Genomic DNA, 20,548 nt, shown 5'->3' with positions numbered 1-20,548 from the left:
CCCTCTCCCTACGATTAGAAATATCGTGGGAAGCAATGTGGGGAAGAAAAGGTAGTAATTGCTCTTTTTCTTAACACCCTATGTTATTTCCCAACGCAGAGAAGATATATCAATTGGTACCACTACGTACAGTCATGGTTGCACTTCCCATCATGCATTTGGGCAGAACAGTTAAATGGCTACAGTATCATTTACTGAAAGCTCAACAAATACGCTAGATGCCAATATTTAGTCACAATATACAAAGTCACATTTATCCTTTAAGAATTACAAGTCTTTCTATCCGTGGATCCCTCTCACAGAAAGAATGTTAATAATGTAAATGCCATCTTGAGGATTTATTGTCATAATAAACAAATACATTACTTATGTACTGTATGTTGAATGTATATATTAGACTGAGTTTTATTCATTTTTTTCTTAATGCATTGCCAAAATGTGTATGATCGGGAAAAATTATCGGGAATGATTGGAGTTGAATCGGGAGCACAAAAAAAAGCAGTCGGATCGGGGAATATCGGGATCGGCAGATACTCAAACTAAAACGATCGGGATCGGATCGGGAGCAAAAAAACATGATCGGAACAACCCTAGTTATAAGCATTTATAAATGCTCATGACAGTGTCATGTCATAATTATGATTGTCTAATGACAGTCTTATGGCGCCACTTTCAAATGAAGTGTTACCAAATACCATAGCTAGCAATTTACTGAACTGAAGAAATATTTAGCACAGAACATGAATTTTGATTGTTATTTACATCTGTAGCGCTGCAATGCATGCTAGGAGGCATATTGGAAAACAACAGTGTTGACAAATGGTGGCAACAGAGGTTGACTGTCTCCCCCAAGGGAGCAATGATGGCCAAATGAAGCTTCTTGAAGCAATGAAATTTTGCAGCCAATTGTTTCAAAGTTTCATGGTGGTTCATTTGGTCTTATAACAGTCATATGATGCCGCTGTCAAATAAAGTGTTACTAGTTAATATATTTTGGTGTAAATATCCCATAATACAGTGAGGACAGCTGCGGCCTATAGTCCAGTGCGGCTTATCAAAAACAAATGTCGTTTTCGTGCCAAATTTGGTGGTTATCGGCTTATAGTCAAGTGCGCCTCATTGTGCAAAAATTACGGTAAATGTACTTTTTCCAGTGCACTGCGTGTGTGCTTAGTGCTGACATTTTTAAACACCGTGGAAGTTTGGAGTCCGAACTAATACTGGCTAGTACACTAAAATGTTTCTTTTTCTTGGAGCAGTTAATTTTCGATGCAAAAAAAGCAGAGCAAATCCTTAAAATGCTTTTATTAAAAACAAAATCTAAACTAAAGAACTTAAAAAACTAGTCCTCAACTCGTTCCTCGCTCCTAATTTAATTCCTAGATGTTCGAGAAGGTCGTGCATATCCGGCTGTTACCCTTCCTAGAAGACAATGGTATCATTGGACTGTTCCAATCTGGGTTAAAGTATGGAATCATATACATCTATCAATGGACTCTGGAAAGTTTGTTGTTTTGGTGCTCTTGGATTCGTCCGCTGTATTTGACATTGTAGAGTGCAGACTGTAACAGCCACCTTAGGAGGTGTTCCTGTCGACACTCACCACGCGGTGGCGCTGCTTTATTTATGTTGAATATGTTCTTCTTCTGTTGCTGCTTACTTTTAAGTTGGAGTTGATCTGGGAACGCATGTGTGCGAAATGCTGAGCTCCCGAGTGACGAGTGGTCAAGGTGGATTTATTCTTATTTTTTGTGAATGAATGCGCATAAGTGGAAGCTTCTCCCCTTTTTGTTACTTTTATGCACGCATCCTACCTACCACGCGTTACAAGACTATGGCATTCTAATCTCTTGTTTTGAGTACTACGTGGGCATCCAATGGGTTGCCCTCGACTGGTTCTGGTCCTATCTAAATGACGAGTGAAGCTATTGTGTAAAAATTGTGACTTTTGAGTCTTTGACAGTTGCTCACGGTGTCCCCCAGGGGTCAATCCTTGGCTCTCTTTCATTTTCACTTAATCTACTACTACTACTTAATCTAATTGATCTGTTTTTCGGAGACATGGCATTTCATTTAATTTTTATGCTTACAATTGTCAGATCTCTTTTGCCTTGGCACAAAACAACATCTCGCTAACTGTCTAAACAACATACACATACAGAATCCTAGCTTTACTTAACTTCCTGATGTCGAAGCAATCGTATCTGGAGGTGCCACCGTACTGGCATAGACCTTGGGTCACTTTAATTTCTCAAAGACTCAGAAACCCTGGGGTGAATTTTGACTCTGATTTTAAAATTTACAGAGAATTTTTTATGAGATACGTCCAATAGCCAATGTGAAGCCAATTTTATCACGATCTGACTTGGAAAAATTAATTCATGGTATTATTACGTATCGTCTTGACTACTGCAATCCCCTGTATGCAGGTGTCAGTCTTTCTTTTTTCTGGATGTCGTTCAGCCCTAATCCGGCTGATTGTATTCTATCACTCCTATTTAATTACGTCCAAATGACCCTTGTAAAAAGAAAAAAAAAATCTAATGGTGGACTTTTGCCAAGTCATGTGCTATGAGTAAAGGAGTTGGACTAAATTTTCCAGTATACAAACATGTAAAATTGTGATTAGAACTTGTGGAAGAGGGAAATATTGTATCTTACCGTGTAGTGGAAATCAGTGTAGTTGATTGGCAGTCCATCTTTTTTCCACACAATGTTAGGTTCTGGATGTCCTACTGGTGGCGCACAGTTTAATATAGCTACCTCCCCCTCTGCCACTTCAACATCACCTGGCTGCTCAGCAAACACATCCTGTAATGCTACAAAATCCAGAAAAAACAGTGAGAATTAATAAATTGGGATGTCTTACAGACAAAATATAAATAAATAAATGTACAGTAATGTTGATCTTGTCAAAACGTGCACATAATTTGAGTATCTGATGTTGTTGCTTGGTAATGATTTGATGTATTTTCATGCTCATTATTTTCCAACCTACAAACTTCAATGAAAACTGAATTTCCGGGTAAATCCAGGTCTGCTTGAATTATGGGCCGCGAGCCACATCACTCTCTTTCAGTGCCTCTCAAGCTCCCTGATAGTCTTTATGAAGTCTAAATAAAATGGAAAATATGCGGCAGTGTCACAAGGGAAGCCAAAACTTCCCTCTCCTCAGAAAACTGACCCACATTTAAACTTATATTCAACAGAATATTAAGTTTGAAAAAAAAAAGGCAGTGGATAACCTTAAAATTAAGAAAGTGACTAGATTTAATAACTTGAGCAACAAATTGTTGTAACAGCCTAGTTTGTTTCTGGTTCTTTATAAGTTGTTGCCTGTATGAGCAGTGTCTTGTTCCCATCAATTGATACAAATCCATCATTGACCTTCCGTAAGCTCCACCTCCAAAACGGCCATCGATCAATCTTAGGTCCTAGAGACCGTTGTTAAGGGAGCATGTCAGACAAACTCTCGGATCTATCTTTGTCTAACTGGATATCAAAGTTACAATTACTAGTGTTGCACCGATACCATTTTTTGGCCTCGATACCGATACCTGGCTGTGCAGTATCCGCCGATACTGATACCACTTTGATTGAAATTTATATATGGCGGAAAACACAGACAAGACTGAAAAAGCTGTTTCTGCTCTTGCACTCCACTTTTAAAGAAACTGACGTATTTTAAGCCAAAACAACTGTTGTGTTTGATAGCAGATTAAGCCCCTGGCCTAAACCATTTTTAATTCGTCCGTTTTACCCTGGAAACCTGGAAACAACCGCTTTTGTTTCAACCCAACCATAAAATGAAGGTAATTAATTATATTTATTATTCAAAATGTCTGTCATTTTTAATTTAGAATCATTAATTGATGTCTAATATTTCTTTAAAACAAAAAAGAAAAAATGACTTTAAAAAATTACTCGCATATTTTAAACTTTTAAACAAATGACGTCACAATGAAAAAGATGGTGTCTGTAAAAAAGTCACAGATATCTACCTCATAACTATCGCCTAATTGTATTTTTTTGTTGTTGTTGTTGTTGTTGTCGCATTTTCTATGATATGTTAGATGATATCCAAACAAAGAAAAATTGAAGAAAAAAAAAAAAACGTTCAAAAGGGTAAATATATGAAAAAGAAAATCTTGACCACTCCTTGATGTCTGCGATTTAGGCATCGCGACCCTTGTTATATCACCATGTTTCACCCATAAAATCCCCCCAAAATCCTACTCTGGGCATTCACAGCTGTGTCTTGACACTCAGTGATACATGCTACTTGGAGTTTGGGGATCGAAACGAGGTAAGTACGCAATAATATCTCGTCATGGCGTCTGTAATTCTGCTCTCACATGCTCTCACCTCCAGATAGGGTTTTTTTTTACATGCCCTCCTGTTCAAAATTTTTCTTCCCCCAGAAAATTGAGATTTTAAGCTTTCCAATGATGAATCACATATGCATATCGGACGGTTTTGAAATTTGGCCAAATTGGGGGTCTCAGAGCGGAACTTCAAGTCACCTGAGTGTTTTCCGCCATATATACAGTATATATATATAAACTTTTTTAAACCCCGAGTTCTGGCTGTCAAAGGCCATACAGTGCAACTTTCATGAAATTATAAGTAATAATAATTGACCACGGCATCCTGTCTCTCTATTAGCCTCCCTCTCTGCACACCAGCAGCAACACACACTTAGCCACTAAGCTTAGCTTACTATGCTTACTTCTACAGCACTTTTGAATAGGCTTGCCACCCGTCCTTTGAAATAAGGAATGTTCCAAATTGGGAATTAAAAGTTGCGTTCCGTATTAACCAATACGGATATATTAATAGATACATGTCTATGCATTTTAGGAGTTTTGGGGATGTCCTTTTTTTTCTTTGCCTGTACGGCTTTGACTTTGACGCGAGGGGGTCGTCCCTTATTTTTATTTCTGAAAGGTGGCAACCGTACTTTTGAAACAGGTCTCAAATTACTGCGGCATTTCTTTCAGTAAAAGACAATAAAAGTAAAGTAGACGAAGTGAGCTGACCGTTCTCTTGGTAGCGTTTGCTGCTGTTGTAGCCTCAAACTCTTTCTGTTCGTTCAAGTTTTGTTTTCAAATTTTTATCAGGTTCGAGGTATTGAAACTGGCCGATTTAACTCCACCTCTCAAAGCGTCCAGGCCGCAAATCTTGCATGCAGCTATTACACTCAATGGAGATTATAAAATGAAAAATGTCCAGACTGCCGGCGTAGTTGGTTTATCCTACATATGAATAAGCTGCCCCAGCATTGGTTAAGAGCGGCTATTAGCCAGCTGTCATTGGTTTGGAGCAGGCAAATAGCGATAGCTGCTTGGCATGCAAAGTGATCACGTGTCATCACATAACACAGAGTGTAGTGAGAGTCAGGAGAAAAAAAGGCTACGGTCAAATGTTATAATACTGGACCGGTAAATGGTATCGGCGTCCTCTTTGTTGGTGCTCACCAATACCACCATTTCACAGTTTTTGGATATTATTTTTGCACTGAAACATGTTTTGATGCAACTTTGAAAGCAAGAATATTGAGCCGTTTTTGTGTAGCTCCAGAATAGAATCCAAGATGTCTGCCGTCTGTCTGAAATCCCCACTCTAGAAGATATGATTGGTCAATGGCCATCTACAAAGCGGAGTTTGAGAAAGATAAATTCATAGAATTGACCATAGAAATCTCACCTGCAATGTGCAAGGATGCATTGTGGCTGATAGCTGTCCCTGCACTGTTCCTGGCCACACACGTGTAGATACCCTCATGTGAGTGGCCAGATCCACTCCCGCCCACGCTAAGGAAAAAGAGCCTGTCATCTGACAAAACCAAAGGCTGCAGTTGGCCATCTCCCTTTGTAATCTTCAAGGGTTGGCCGTTGTGCAGCCACTCAATGACAGGCTTTGGATTGCCATCACCCCGGCAGGAGAATGTGGCAGGTTTCCCCAATTTCACCACCAAATCAGAGGGATGGTGCACAATTCGGGGTGGCACAGCATCAGCACAAACTCTGGCACCTGTTAAAACAATTGATATTGTTTTTGAAGTACCCAAATGGATGGAGATTGTTTAATATAGATTGATTCTGTTGGTTAAAAACAAATGGAGACAGAACACTGCAATTTAACACTGAAAATATAGCATAATGGCATTATAGAAAAACATCTAAGATAGCAATAGCAATGAACATACACACGTAGGCAAAATTGTTAGCACCACTTTGCTAATGAAAGAAAAACCCAGTACAGTCACCAAAATAAGCGGTATGAAACATAAAATAAGCACGCCTCGACAAAAATGATGGTACCCATTACTGATGTGCGCGACTAGTCGTTAACGGCCTTCTCATAATTAAAAGTTTCATATTTTAGTCGTCAGTTAAAGCAGCATAATGCATCCTGAGCCCCTTTCAGACATACGATGAACTCTGGTTAAATCCCGGGATTGAAACGGATATGACTGAAAGCAATTTCCCGGGTCGACTGACACGGAGATGACACTGACATTAACCAGGTCGCGTCCTAGTATACAGTGGGGCAAATAAGTATTTAGTCAACTACTAATTGCGCAAGTTCTCCCACTTGAAAATATTAGAGAAGCCTGTAATTGTCAACATAGGTAAACCTCAACCATGAGAGACAGAATGTGGAAAAAAAACAGAAAATCATATTGTTTGATTTTTTTAGAAAATATTTGCAAATCATGGTGGAAAATAAGTATTTGGTCAATACCAAAACTTCATCTCAATACTTTGTTATGTACCCTTTGTTGGCAATAACGGAGGCCACACTGTTGCTGGTATTTTGGCCCGTTCCTCCATGCAGATTTCTTCTAGAGCAGTGATGTTTTGGGGCTGTCGTTGGGCAACACGGACAACTCCCTCCACAGATTTTTTATGGGGTTGAGATCTGGAGAATGGCTAGGCCACTCCAGGACCTTGAAATGCTTCTTACGAAGCCACTCCTTTGTTGCCCTGGCTGTGTGTTTGGGATCATTGTCATGCTGAAAGACCCAGCCACGTCTCATCTTCAATGCCCTTGCTGATGGAAGGAGATTTTCATTCAAAATCTCTCGATACATGGGCCCATTCATTCTTTCCTTTACACAGATCAGTCGTCCTAGTCCCTTTGCAGAAAAACACACCCAAAGCATGATGTTTCCACCTCCATGCTTCACAGTGGGTATGGTGTTCTTCGGATGCAATTCAGTATTCTTTGTCCTCCAAACACGAGAACCTGTGTTTCTATCAAAAAGTTCTATTTTGGTTTCATCTGACCATAACATATTTCCCCAGTCCTCTTCTGGATCATCCAAATGCTCTCTAGCGAACCGCAGACGGGCCTGGACGTGTACTGGCTTCAGCAGGGGGACACGTCTGGCAGTGCAGGATTTGAGTCCCTGGCGGCGCATTGTGTTACTGATAGTAGCCTTTGTTACTGTGGTCCCAGCTGTCTGTAGGTCATTCAATGGGTCCCCCATGTGGTTCTGGGATTTTTCCTCACCGTTTTTGTTATCATTTTGACGCCACGGGGTGAAATCTTGCATGGAGCCCCAGATCGAGGGAGATTATCAGTGGCCTTGTATGTCTTCCATTTTCTAATAATTGCTCCCGCAGTTGATTTCTTTACACCAAGCGTTTACCTATTGCAGATTCAGTCTTCCCAGCCTGGTGCAGGTCTACAATTTTGTCTCTGGTGTCCTTCGACAGCTTGGCCATAGTGGAGTTTGGAGTGAGACTGACTGAGTTTGTGGACAGGTGTCTTTTATACCGATCATGAGTTAAAACAGGTGCCATTAATACAGGTAACGAGTGGAGCCTCGTTAGACCTCGTTAGAAAAAGTTAGACCTCTTTGACAGCCAGAAATCTTGCTTGTTTGTAGGTGACCAACTACTTATTTTCCACTGTAATTTGGAAATAAACTCTTTAAAAATCAAACAATGTGATTTTCTGTTTTTTTCCACATTCTGTCTCTCATGGTTGAGGTTTACCCATGTTGACAATTACAGGCCTCTCTAACTTTTTCAAGTAGGAGAACTTGCACAATTGGTGGTTGACTAAATACTTATTTGCCCCACAGTAATGTCAGGGACTTCACCAGGACACGGCATGCATGAAAGCAGCTGGTTAATTCCCTGGTCACAGCGCGAAGGCTGATGACGTAAATATCATGGCAGGCCATTTGTCATCTTTGGAAATGTGTGGTTTATTTTGTTGCCATTGCAGACCAAAAATGACATAATGCCTAGGTTATAAAATCCTGTCTCCCACCCTCCATATACAGAAAGCACCGAGTCGCAGACACGGGACAAGTCTGAAAGTGTCCAACCCAGGTGATTCCTAGTACATCTCCCCATGCCAATACACAGATAAATCCCGCATCTCATTACACGTCTGCCATTTTGTCGGCAGTCGTTTTTTGTTAAGTCGCATAAACAGTACCTTATCGTGCCTCACAGTATCTTATTTTTTACTGTACTTTATTAATATGATGTGTTCTGTCCTCACTAAACGTGAAGTTGTTCAGCTTTACAGACAGCAAACAAGGCAAATGTTCTTTTTGAAGCTTTTTTCTTCCTTCACTTTGACAATTTGTAAAGCTATGACACACATGTACACGCATTTCAACAATAAAACACTTGACACAAAACAATTGGCGTTCAAACGTCCGTCTAGTTTGATCAATATGTATATGTAGTAGATTAAATTAGCCTAATTTGCCTAACAATAGTCTTCTCGCTTAAATGCTATGAATGTTAACTTATTTAGAATTCTCGTAGCAAATCGCTCACACGTATCTCCACAAACTATAGCTGTATAGTTAATTACAAATGCATACATAAACATATATTAGGTGAAACAACTTACAGTCTTATGTGGGCCAAACCAGAGCGCAGCTATCCTTTATCCATGTCAGACGTCTGAGTCTGCTTCTCAATCATACAAGGAAACAGTCCAACCAGACCCAATGCTGCCACCAGAGGGCAGTGCATCCTTTAAGCATTTATTCACAACAATTTTCACCAGAAAAGCTCTGTTTACGCCAGGCGGCCGCTAGCCTCTTTCGCGAACAGTATATAGTGTATAATGATTATAAAGGGCTATTCTATTCTATAACAAGTTGTGATTGTATATAGAATTTATTAATCATCTATTTACATATTATTTATAATTTATTCTGCAAGTTTTCATCAAGTATTAAGTTTCTGATGTTAAAATGAGTGATTTAATAGCTGTGGAAAACTTGCAGTAAATAAAAAAAATTAAGTTGCTATTTTGGTCAAAAACATATGATGTTAAATATTGCGATTGATCCTGAAAATATTGGTGATTATCTCTGCATTTGGTGATTTTTGTGCATCTAGTGTAAAATCTAAGACTTTTATCATTAGGATTTTATAAGGGAACAACTTTGAATTTTTCGATGCCGCTGCTTATGGAGACTCATATATGGTGAAGGTGTGTGCCTGTTTTGGTTTTAGGTCAGTAGCAGCTTTGGTTTTGAAAATATTTGAATTTGAAGTTTTTGAAAATAGGCCCACTACGAATCGGCCCCGTTTCTCGTGTCATGTCAATAGGTTATGAAGTCCCTGAATAAGTTTTAAACATGTTACTGTCCCAACGATTTATTATCAAGGAAGATTAAAGTAGTAGGAAAATATTTAGTTTTATTAAATGCTTCATAGTGAGTCTACTCAAATTGGCTCAGGACAGCTCATCTGTATTATTATTATTATTTATTTTTTTTTTTTTAAATCCGCGATGGACTGAGGGTGCAAAGTTTGAAGCGTGAAGTAGCGAGGGATCACTGTGTTTCTATGTGTTTCCATGATGTGTTGCTGTCTGGTGCTGCAGATATCAAAGCCAATCAGGTGCGGTATTTGCGCACAGGCGCAAAATTGTCTTTCTTTGCTTGGTATCTTTCTCTCACTCGCTCTCTCTGCTCTTGTCATTTATTTATTTATTTATTTTAACTTCCCATAGCAAAGTAAAATTGAAGATGAGATCTTGTTCATGTCTCATTTACATCTCTAAGAAGTGAATCACCAATAATCGAGACCAGGGTGGTTTTCTCAGTTTTCTCAAATTTGTCTCATGAGAAGTAAGTATCATAGTGTGCATTAAATGAGAAGGTCTTGAGAATAGTTCTACTGGCACAATTTTTCAAAAAAGTCTCACAGTTGTTTCCTTTCAAGATCTCACCAAGAGACCACTATAAGTAATTGTGTCGAACACAAATGCGTCTCAATTATATCTCCTTTCTTGGAGTCACCATCTCAGTAATGTCTCAGTAAAAGAAATGGATGAGCAAAGTATTTTATTTCTTAAACTTGCCTCAAAGCTGCCTCTTTTACTCTCACCAAGCAACCCTATATTGTGTCAGTCACAAATATTTCTCAATTTGATCTCCTTCCAGTCTGCAATTGCTCATTTTGGGGTTTCAAAATTCTTTCATTGTAAGAAAAAGTAGTATCTGCTCTGACATGTCCAATCACATCTTAATTCATCTCATGCCAAAATCCGAGATAATATTGTAATTGGTCAAATAATTACATAACATCTGGTTCATTTGGTTCATCTTGTACAATGTAAAAATTAGAGATGTGACCGAAAATTCAGCGCCGAAAACTATTGGCCACTACAAATGCATTATCGGTTTTTGGTTTCGAAGACCGAAAGTTTAACAGAAAATAGTGTTAAGAACCTTAGTCCTTTTGTTTGATGACGTAATCAAAACAGGCAGCATGCTGGCCGTCAATGTCTCACTAAAACTACAGGTTCACAGGCAACATGTCTGCGATTTGGAATTTTTTTTTCAATGTATCAAAGAAATATATAAATTATTAAATGAACCAAAATAAAATAAATTTGCTTCATCGTTGCTACACGTGCTTTCTGAAGTTACTTTCCATTGATGTGCCGCGTCACATCGAGTACAAAGCATCTGAGCCCGTGCATGGCTCAGTCGTAGAGAAGTCGTTTCCCAACCCAGAGGTTGTGAGTCCAACTCTCTGTCCTGATGATTTCATCTAAGTATCCTTGAGCAAGACACTGAACTCCACGTTGTTGCGTCACCAGCAGGTAGATGAGGGTATAGTGTCAAAGCGCTTTGAGTGCCTGAAAGGGGCTGTACAACTCAATTTTTAATTAAGAGAATTTCTCTTCTCAAATGTTGCTCAAATCTGGTTTTCTCAAATCATTCTCCTTTGTCTCAATGATGTCTTTGCTCATTTTGACTTATCACTTGCTCTTAAGGGTACCCTCAGGAGCACAAACTCAGAAACAAATAAGCAGAGAATGAGATCAATTTGAGATGATCAAATTCGTCTCACGAGACGAGATTAAACAACAGATGAGTAGCAAATTTTTGCTATGGGTTCGTAATGGAATCGTTTTAAAATGTGATTATATGTAGAGAGTGAATGTAATTCGTTACTTTCCACCGTTGAAGAGGGATTCCACAGGTGGAAAAATGTAGCCCGGTAGACAGTAAGATTCTTTGACCCATTTTAAGATAAAGCCAAATGAGTGTATCAGTGTAACCATCATTTCTGAATTCAGTTAATAGTCATACTAACCCAGTTCAAATGTGTTTACACCCAGCTACTGCCAAACAATGTTTGCAGGGTGTAAAAAATAAATGCTATTGTTTGAGCTTCCTGTGGAGGTGGATGACCACATTCAAGGAAACGGGGACTGATCTGCTTCCTGATAGAAGAGGAAGCTCAAGGCATTCAAGAAAAACTGAGGAACCTGGGATTGAAAGTGGGACTGGAAACACCCCATAACCTCTCAACAGCATATTTAAGATTAAATAAACTAAAATCCCAATGTGTGCATGAAATATTGATTCTATGGAGCTTTTCTAAACTTAAAATTGACAGGAAAAACAACTTGTAATTCAATCAATGTACATGAGTAATTCAATAAAAAGACAATTTACTCAAATTGGATCTTGATGCAAAAACAATTTGATTAAATGTTATTCATCAATAATGGTACAACCTATCTTTAATGGATCCTTCATTCATGAGAACCGGAAATGCATGTGATATCAATTAACAATACACAATGGAACATTATTGTAATATTAATTAATTTAATCCAAAGGGGGAAAAAAACAATGCATCATTATAGATATATGGTGTCTAAAACACTTGAGAGAAATCGTCAAACGCACATTAAGTTCACAGATGACAACAATATGCTTTTAAACTTCGCTAAACTTTAAACACCAACGTACACCCCCTTACTTATAAAATAAACATTGTCAGCCATTAAATCGTCATTTTAAAAACATATATTAATAGGTGATATAATGTAATTGGACAACATCATATTTTACAAAAGACATACACTGTTATTTGAGACATTTACCTGGTAAAAGAAGTACACCTATCAAGCAGAGAAGTGTGAAATCAACACGGGACATGACGACGAGCTCCAAACGGTTCTCTTAGCGTGTCTTGCCTAAGTTTCCCAATATAATTTTGTACTCTGACTGCAGAGTGCAGACATCAAATTGCCCGCTAACGTACTAAGAGGGTACCTTTCAAAATAAGAGGCACCACTCAATAATACTCAAAATAAATAAATACAAATAAGGCATACATTGATGAATTTGATTTCAAAATTAGGAAATAACCATGACCATAGTTTCATCCATCCCTTCTATTTTTGTGGGCATTGAGCAACTATATCCCAGGAATGAACCCAGGAAGAAAGCTGTTTCTGCATTCAAAATAAAAATACATCACAAACCTATGTATTTGATTGTAATTGTAAAAAAAAAAAAAAAATCAGTAGTGGATGAAGTACTCACTTTTTTTAACGTGAGTAAAAGTATATATAATGTTGCAAAAAATTCTTAGATAAAAGTATAAGTATCCAAGAAAAAATACTCAGGTAAAAGTACAAAAGTACATGCTTTAAAATTGACAAGAAAAAGTAAAAGTGTGTGTATATATATACTATACATACACATATATTTAGGGCTGTCAAACGTTTACATTTTTAATCAAGTTAATCACAGCTTAAAAATTAATTAATCGCAATTCAAACCATCTCTAAAATATGCCAAATTTTTTCTGTAAATTATTGTAGAAATGGAAAGATAAGACACAAGACATAAACATTCGACATACTGTACATAAGTACTATATTTGTTTATTATAACAATAAATCCATAAAATGGTATTAACATTATGAATATTCTTTCTGTTAAAGGGATCCACGGATAGAAAGACTTGTAGTTCTTAAAAGATAAATTTGAGTACAAGTTATAGTAATATTAAAACCCCTCTTAATGTTTTCGTTTTAATAAAATCTGTTTTCTGTTTTTCAATCAAAAAATAAACTAATAGCTCGCCATTGTTGACGTGGCCGAGCGGGACGTCACATGGGCTCCCTGCCGTTCTTCCACAGTGTCTTTTACTACGTAAGGTGGTGACTGAAATACACCACAAGATGTCAAAGGCGAGTAATAAATTACTTAGAAATCAAGCCAATAAGTGTGTTTTGTTCCTCGACTGATGCCGTAGTTCCCTGTTTACTGGTCCATCCATTGTACTTCACGGTCATTTAAGTACTTCACGACGTACAAGACCTCTAATAGTTTGTATATTGTGACTAAATATTGCCATCCAGTGTATTTGTTGAGCTAAACAATTGAAGCGATTTTCTTTTTGTGAACTTTTTTTTTTTGAGAGATAGGAATATGGAATATTATTTTTGCTGTGCTTTCATTAAATGATATGTATGTTTGTTGTGAAAGAGTTGCCGAAGCTTATGCCAATAAACGGCGTGGTCCAATGAATGTCTGTGTCCACTCGCCCTTCTCTGCCTCTTAGCTCTCAAGGTGCAAAAAACGGTGTCACTGTAATCTGTTTGAGGCAATGCATGAGCGGGTCATTCTGCGCATGCGTTAAATGCGTCAAATATTTTAACGTGATTAATTCAAAAAATTAATGTTAATACTTAAAAAAATTCACTTTACAAGTAAAAACTAAAAGTATTTTCTCCTGATGCAAAAATGTAGCACCACATTTGACACGAAAACAACATTTGTTCATTGATAGGCCGCACTGGACTATAAGTCGAAGCTGTCCTCACTGTATTATGGGATGTTTACACCAAAAGATATTAACCGGTAACACTTTATTTGATAGCAACATCATACAAATGTCATAAGACCAAATGAACTACCATGAAGCTTCAAACCAATTGGCTGCAAAGCTTTATTGCTTCAAGAAGCTTCATTTGGCCATCTCTGCTCCCCTTGGGGAGACAGTCAACCTCTGCTGCCACCTGCTGTCAACACTGTTGTTGTCAGACATGCCTCCTAGCGTGCATTGCAGCGCTATGGATGTAAATAACAATCAAAATTCATGTTCTTATCTTATTATTTCTTCAGTTACTTTTCCAGTTGTTTCATTAATTGCTACTTATGGTATTTGGTAACACTTTATTTGGCGGGATAAGACTGTCATTAGATAATCATAAGGCCGCATGGTGGATGAGTGGTTAGCACGTCCACCTCACTGTTCTGAGATCAAGGGTTCAATCCTGGGCCCCCTTCCTGTGTGGAGTTTGCATGTTCTCCTTGTGCCTGCGTGGGTTTTATGGACTGGTTTCCTCCCACATCCTAAAAACAGGTGTGGCAGGATGATTGAACCCTCTAAATTTTCCATAGGTATGAGTGTGTGCATTAAAGATTGTATGTCTCATTGTGCCCTGTGATTGGTTGGCAACCAATTCAGGGTGTACCCTGCCTCCTGCCTGTAGTTAGCTGGGATAGGCTCCAGCACCACAGTGATGCTCGTGAGCAAAAGCGGCATGGAAAATGAATGAATGAATGACTGAATGAACAGACAATCATAATTATGACATGACACTGTCATGAGCATTAATGAATGCTTATTGCAGATATCATTTAGTGTTATCCGGCAAATTATCTCCCTTTTGAATGGATGTAAAAGATTCGAGTTGGACATAAATGGAGTTATTGTTACCTAATAACTCAAATACAGTAAATCAACAAATAAGCCACGTTGGACAATGAGCTGCAGGATTCAAAATGAAGGAAAAAAGTAGCGGCTTATAGTGACCGAAACTTAGGGGTCGTTTACATCGTGACGCTGCGAGCATAGTAAACTTAAGCTTAATGGCGGATTGCAAGCAACTATCAGGTGCATACCGTCACCTACTGTACAAGAGTGGTTTCTATTGGTCAATATCTTGTTCACCTGCCATATCTTGCTTGTACTCGTGTTGCTTCCTCTAGTGCTCAATTACGGTATAGTTGCACGTGGCTTATCGATCGTGGCATGAAAACGAAACTATCAATTCACCATGAGGAAAAAGGAAAACAAACAAAAGTAACGTGTAATGCAGGCGACAATTACAAAAGTAGTGGAGTAAAAAGTAGAGCTACGTGTTGTAAATGTAGTGAAGTTAAAAGGACTACCGTACTTTATATTTGTACTCAAGTACAGCTTCACAAAAAATGTACTTAAGTATAGTAACTAAAGATGCACCGATACCGATACTAGTATCGGCAGGGGGCGCCGATCCGGCCCAAAATGGTGGTATCGGTATCGGCGAGTACCAACAAAGACGGCGCCGATACCATTTACCGGTCCATTATTATAACATTTGACCGCAGCCTTTTTTTTTTCTCCTGGCGCTCACTACACTTTGTCTCTGTGTTGTGTGATGACACGTGAACACCAAACAGCTATCGCTATTGGCCTGCTCCAGACCAATGAGAACGGGCCAATAGCCACTTCTGACCAATGACATGGCCGACATGGCGACTTTGCGGCGGTGGGGAAATATTTCAAAATAGAAATCCCGTCAATTAAAATCAATGGCTGCGTGCAAGATTTGCGGCCTGAAAGTTTCGAGATGTGGAGTTAAATCGGCCAGTTTCAATACCTCGAACCTGATAAAACATGTGAAGACGAAACGTGAACGAACACAACGAATTTGAGCCTGCAAGAGCAGGACTGCTATCCAGAGGAAGGGCGCTGGACAGGTGCAACAATCTCTATGAGGGGCCGTACAAGACATTTTTCATTCTGGCCCTCTCACACACATACATTCTCCTCTCACATGCATACATTCTCCTTTCACATTCATACATTTTTACTTTCACATTCATACATTTTCACTCTCACATTCATACATTTTCACTCTCACATTCATACATTTTTACTTTCACATTTATACATTTTCACACTCACATTCATACATTTTCACTCTCACATGCATACATTTTCACTCTCACATTCATACATTTTTACTTTCACATTTATACATTTTTACTTTCACATTTATACATATTTACTCTCACATTCATACATTTTTACTTTCCCATTTATACATTTGCACTCTCACATTCATACATTTTTATTTTTACATTTATACATTTTCACTCTCACATTCATACATTTTTACTTTCCTATTTATACATTTTCACTCTCACATTCATACATTTTTACTTTCCTATTTATACATTTTCACTCTCACATTCATACATTTTTACTTTCCTATTTATACATTTTCACTCTCACATTCATACATTTTTACTTTTACATTTATACATTTTCACTCTTACATTCATACATTTTTACTTTCACATTTATACATTTTTACTTTCACGTTTATACATTTTCTCTCTCACGTTTATACATTTTCAATCTTATATTCATACATGTTTACTCTCACATTCACACATTTTTAGTCTATGAAACGTATGTTTGTATAAATAAAATATATGTGTATAAGAGTGAATATATATGTATGTGAGGAAAGTATGTATGAACGTGAGAGGAGAATGTATGTATGTATGAGTGAAAGTATAGTGAAAACGGAAGGAGTCTAGTTGAAACGGAAGCCAGCTCTGATTGGCTAGCTCTGACTGGTAAGCTCTGATTGGCTGAGAACCTGACGCGGGTTACTGTTCATAAAATAACAAGGAAGAGGACGCACAATCACTTCGGCAAGCAGTTGGACTTTTGCAAAACATTTTGTCGACCCCAGAAACTAACTTCTTTGGCTTCCTGTCTCGAGCGGCGACAAAGAACACAATCAACTGCACCCAACAGTGCTAATTATGACGCAGTTGAAAGTGAAATGAGAGACATTTTTAGACCAAGCAACTCTCGAACCTCTTCAACTGTCCAAGCGGGAGCTAATATGACCTGCTCCCAGACTACTGCGGTCAAGCCACCCTCCACTCGTAAAAACGAAGTCAAGCTAGCCGCCCCTCATTTGGATCATTGTTTGCATTGTGTACTGCAACGCGTTGGCTTCATAATGGAACGCGGTGGCTTCACAGCGCAAGTCCCCCGGTGGCTTCACAGCGCTAGTCCCTTTATTGAAAAAAATAAATATGAATAAATAAAAAACGGGAAGCCATCCAAAAACGGGTCCACTTGAGAGAGGCACTCGAGCACCCCGAGACCCAAACTAAAGTATTATGATATAAAAAATAATTTAGGAATTCCGAGTAATACTACTTAGAAAATTGCTAGTTATTTCTGTCGTTTACCCTTATTTCAAATTTTAATTTAAAAATATCTGGCTGATATCCCGGGACGGGTCCACTTCTGAGGTATACTAGACGACCCTAAGACTCGAACTAAAGTACTCTGATAAAATTCTGATGTATCATTTCAAAATAAAAGTACTTTGAAAATTGCCCATTTTTGCTGTCATTTCGCCCGATTTCAAAAATTGATTTAAAAAAAATCTGGTTGATATCCTGGGACGGTTCCACTTCTGAGGTATACTAGACGACCCCAAGACTCGAACTAAAGTACACTGATAAAATTCTGATGTATCATTTCAAAATAAAAGTACTTTGAAAATTGCCTATTTTAGCTGTCATTTCGCCTGATTTCAAAAATTGATTTAAAAAAATCTGGCTGATATCCCGGGACGGTCCCACTTCTGGGGTATACTAGACTACCCCAAGTATTGAACTAAAGCACTCTGATAAAATTCTGATGTATTATTTCAAAATAAAAGTACTTTGAAAAATAAACGTGAAAGTAAAAATGTATAAATGTGAAAGTAAAAATGTATGAATGTGAGAGTGAAAATGTATAAATGTAAAAGTAAAAATGTATGAATGTGAGAGTGAAAATGTATAAATGTGAGAGTGAAAATGTATAAATGTGAAAGTAAAAATGTATAAATGTGAAAGTAAAAATGTATGAATGTGAAAGTAAAAATGTATGAATGTGAGAGTGAAAATGTATGAATGTGAGAGTGAAAATATGAATGTGAAAGTAAAAATGTATGAATGTGAGAGTGAAAATGTATGAATGTGAAAGTAAAAATGTATGAATGTGAGAGTGAAAATGTATGAATGTGAAAGTAAAAATGTATGGATGTGAAAGGAGAATGTATGTGTGTGAGAGTGAATATATATGTATGTGAAAGGAGAATGTATGTGTGTGAGAGGGCCAGAATGAAAAATATCTTGTACGGCCCCTCATAAATCTCTGGTCAGTTCACTACGTCTACTTTACTTTTATTGTCTTTTACTGAAAGAAATGCTGCAGTAATTTGGGAACTGTTTCCAAAGTAGGGTTGCCACCTTTCAGAAATAGAAATAAGGGACCCCCCCCCCCCCCCCCCCCCAAAAAAAGGAGGCTAATAGAGAGACGGGATGCTGTGGTCAATTATTATTTCTTATAATTGTAGCGTCCGCAAATGCGGAAACAAGGTTGGACCTCGAAGTGGACAACAACCGGGGGATAAGTACAAGGGTTTAATGATTGCAAACAAAAAATAACACGCGAAAGGAGTCCGTGACAGCAGGTCGACGGAGCTCAATACTACAAACTCAAAGGTTAACTAAGACAATAGGCAGCGAGCCAAAAAGCCAAAATAAAAACACTCAAATACCTGCACAGGGTAGAGGTTACAAACGAGTGCAGCACACTAACAGAAAAAACCCAATGCAGGGGCGTAACAAGCAAATCTAGCGAGACTATAGTGCGAGCTGTCAAATGGCGATCAGCAAAGCAAATATCTCGGCAGCCTTCTCTGGGCTCACCCGTGCTTAAATGCTGCGTTGGTGAGCCCACATTGGATTCAGGTGCGACGTCAGGAACGCCCCCACTAACAGCCCAGCAACAAAACACAATCTAACCAGCAGCAGAATGTGACAATAATTTCATGAAAGTTGCACTGTTTGGCCTTTGAGAGGTTTAAAAAAAGTACCCTCAGTTCATTCAGAGTTTATTATTATGAACTTATTTTTACTTTCTTACTGTTGGGCTAGTATTATACTTTGTACTAGTCTTTTTCCTATTTTGCAAAGGTAAGCAACAGCCTGACAAAGCCTTGATAGCAATGATTTCACATCCAATTATGTAGCTCTTTGGGAAAAAAAAAGAAAAAAAAAATTATATATATATATATATATATATATATATATATATATATATATATATATATATATATAATCGAGGTGGTATCGGTATGGTATCGGTATTGGCCGATACTGCACAGCCAGGTATCGGTATCGGGGCCAGTAACCAAGTACTTTTACTTCGTTACATTCCACGACTGAATTACATCAAATGAAAATATTGTAATTAGTGTTATCAAGTGATTTAAGTTTTTAATCGCATCTTTTCATAGTTAACTCGCAATTAACTGCTTTTTTTTTTGTGTGTTTTTTTTTTATGCAAAAATGATTGCATATTTTTTAGTTTTAAATACACCTATGCTTACCTCAAATAATTCAAATTTAAAACTAGTCAGAAACAAGAGTTGGGAAACTTCATACACTTGTAAATCAATTTTTCGTAAATAATTTTTTTAAAAAAACAAAAAAAAGCGGGTGGCACGGAGAAGGGTGGTGAGCACATCTACTCACAGTTCTGCGATCAAGAGTTCAAGCCTGGGTCCTGTGTGGAGACTCCATTTTTTTTTTTTTTTCCCTTTTTTTTTAGTACAATCTATAAAGCTTGTATTATATTTTATACATCTTTATGTTATACACTTTACATTTCTATATACATGAATAATAAAATGAAATATGTCATTTATTATCATTGGTTTAAGACTATTTATGAAACAAATTGACAAAAAAATGTAAAAAAAAAAATAAAATGAGATGAAATGATTGAACTCACCAAAAAACTTGTCTTCCAAGCATTTTTATATAGGTAGCCCTTGTGTTACGAACGAGTTAACGTTCGGTGACGTAACTCGAATTTCCACCTAAGTCAGAATTAACCCTTTAAGCACCTCAAAATAACTATCCAAAAGTATTGTATTTTGTTTAATGATGAAGGATACACTGCCCTCTGGTGGCAGCATTGGTTCTGGCTGGACTGTTGCCTTGTATGACAGTAGCAGACTCAGACGTCTAAAAAAGGATAGCTGTACTCTGGTTTGGCCCACGTAAGGCTGTAAGTTATTTCAGCTAATATATGTACTGTATGTGTATGCATTTGTAGTTAAGTTTAGAGCTAGCAGTTTGTGGAGTTACATGTAAGCAATTTATAAT

The 20,548-nt window shown here is 37.8% G+C and overlaps 1 protein-coding gene across 6 annotated transcripts in view; it reads right to left on the bottom strand.

Annotated features, from left to right (window-relative positions):
* robo4 (roundabout, axon guidance receptor, homolog 4 (Drosophila)) overlaps positions 1-20,548 on the bottom strand; it is an 89,650-nt gene that overhangs the window by 64,397 nt on the left and 4,705 nt on the right. For 5 of the 6 annotated variants that reach the window (XM_057821326.1, XM_057821329.1, XM_057821328.1 and 2 more), the window contains exons 2-3: positions 5,707-6,033; positions 2,662-2,819 (exon numbers count right to left, since the gene is read on the bottom strand). In XM_057821326.1, coding sequence (XP_057677309.1) covers positions 2,662-2,819; positions 5,707-6,033 — 485 coding nt within the window. Of the gene's footprint in view, positions 1-2,661; positions 2,820-5,706; positions 6,034-12,393; positions 12,481-20,548 lie in introns of those variants that run through there. The other variant, XM_057821330.1, reaches the window with a different exon arrangement.

The sequence above is a fragment of the Corythoichthys intestinalis genome, chromosome 18 (genome assembly GCF_030265065.1).
Source record: "Corythoichthys intestinalis isolate RoL2023-P3 chromosome 18, ASM3026506v1, whole genome shotgun sequence".
Classification (NCBI taxonomy): domain Eukaryota; kingdom Metazoa; phylum Chordata; class Actinopteri; order Syngnathiformes; family Syngnathidae; genus Corythoichthys; species Corythoichthys intestinalis.
The sequence above is the reverse complement of the archived record's forward strand: the minus strand, read 5'-3'. Positions and strand labels throughout refer to the sequence as shown.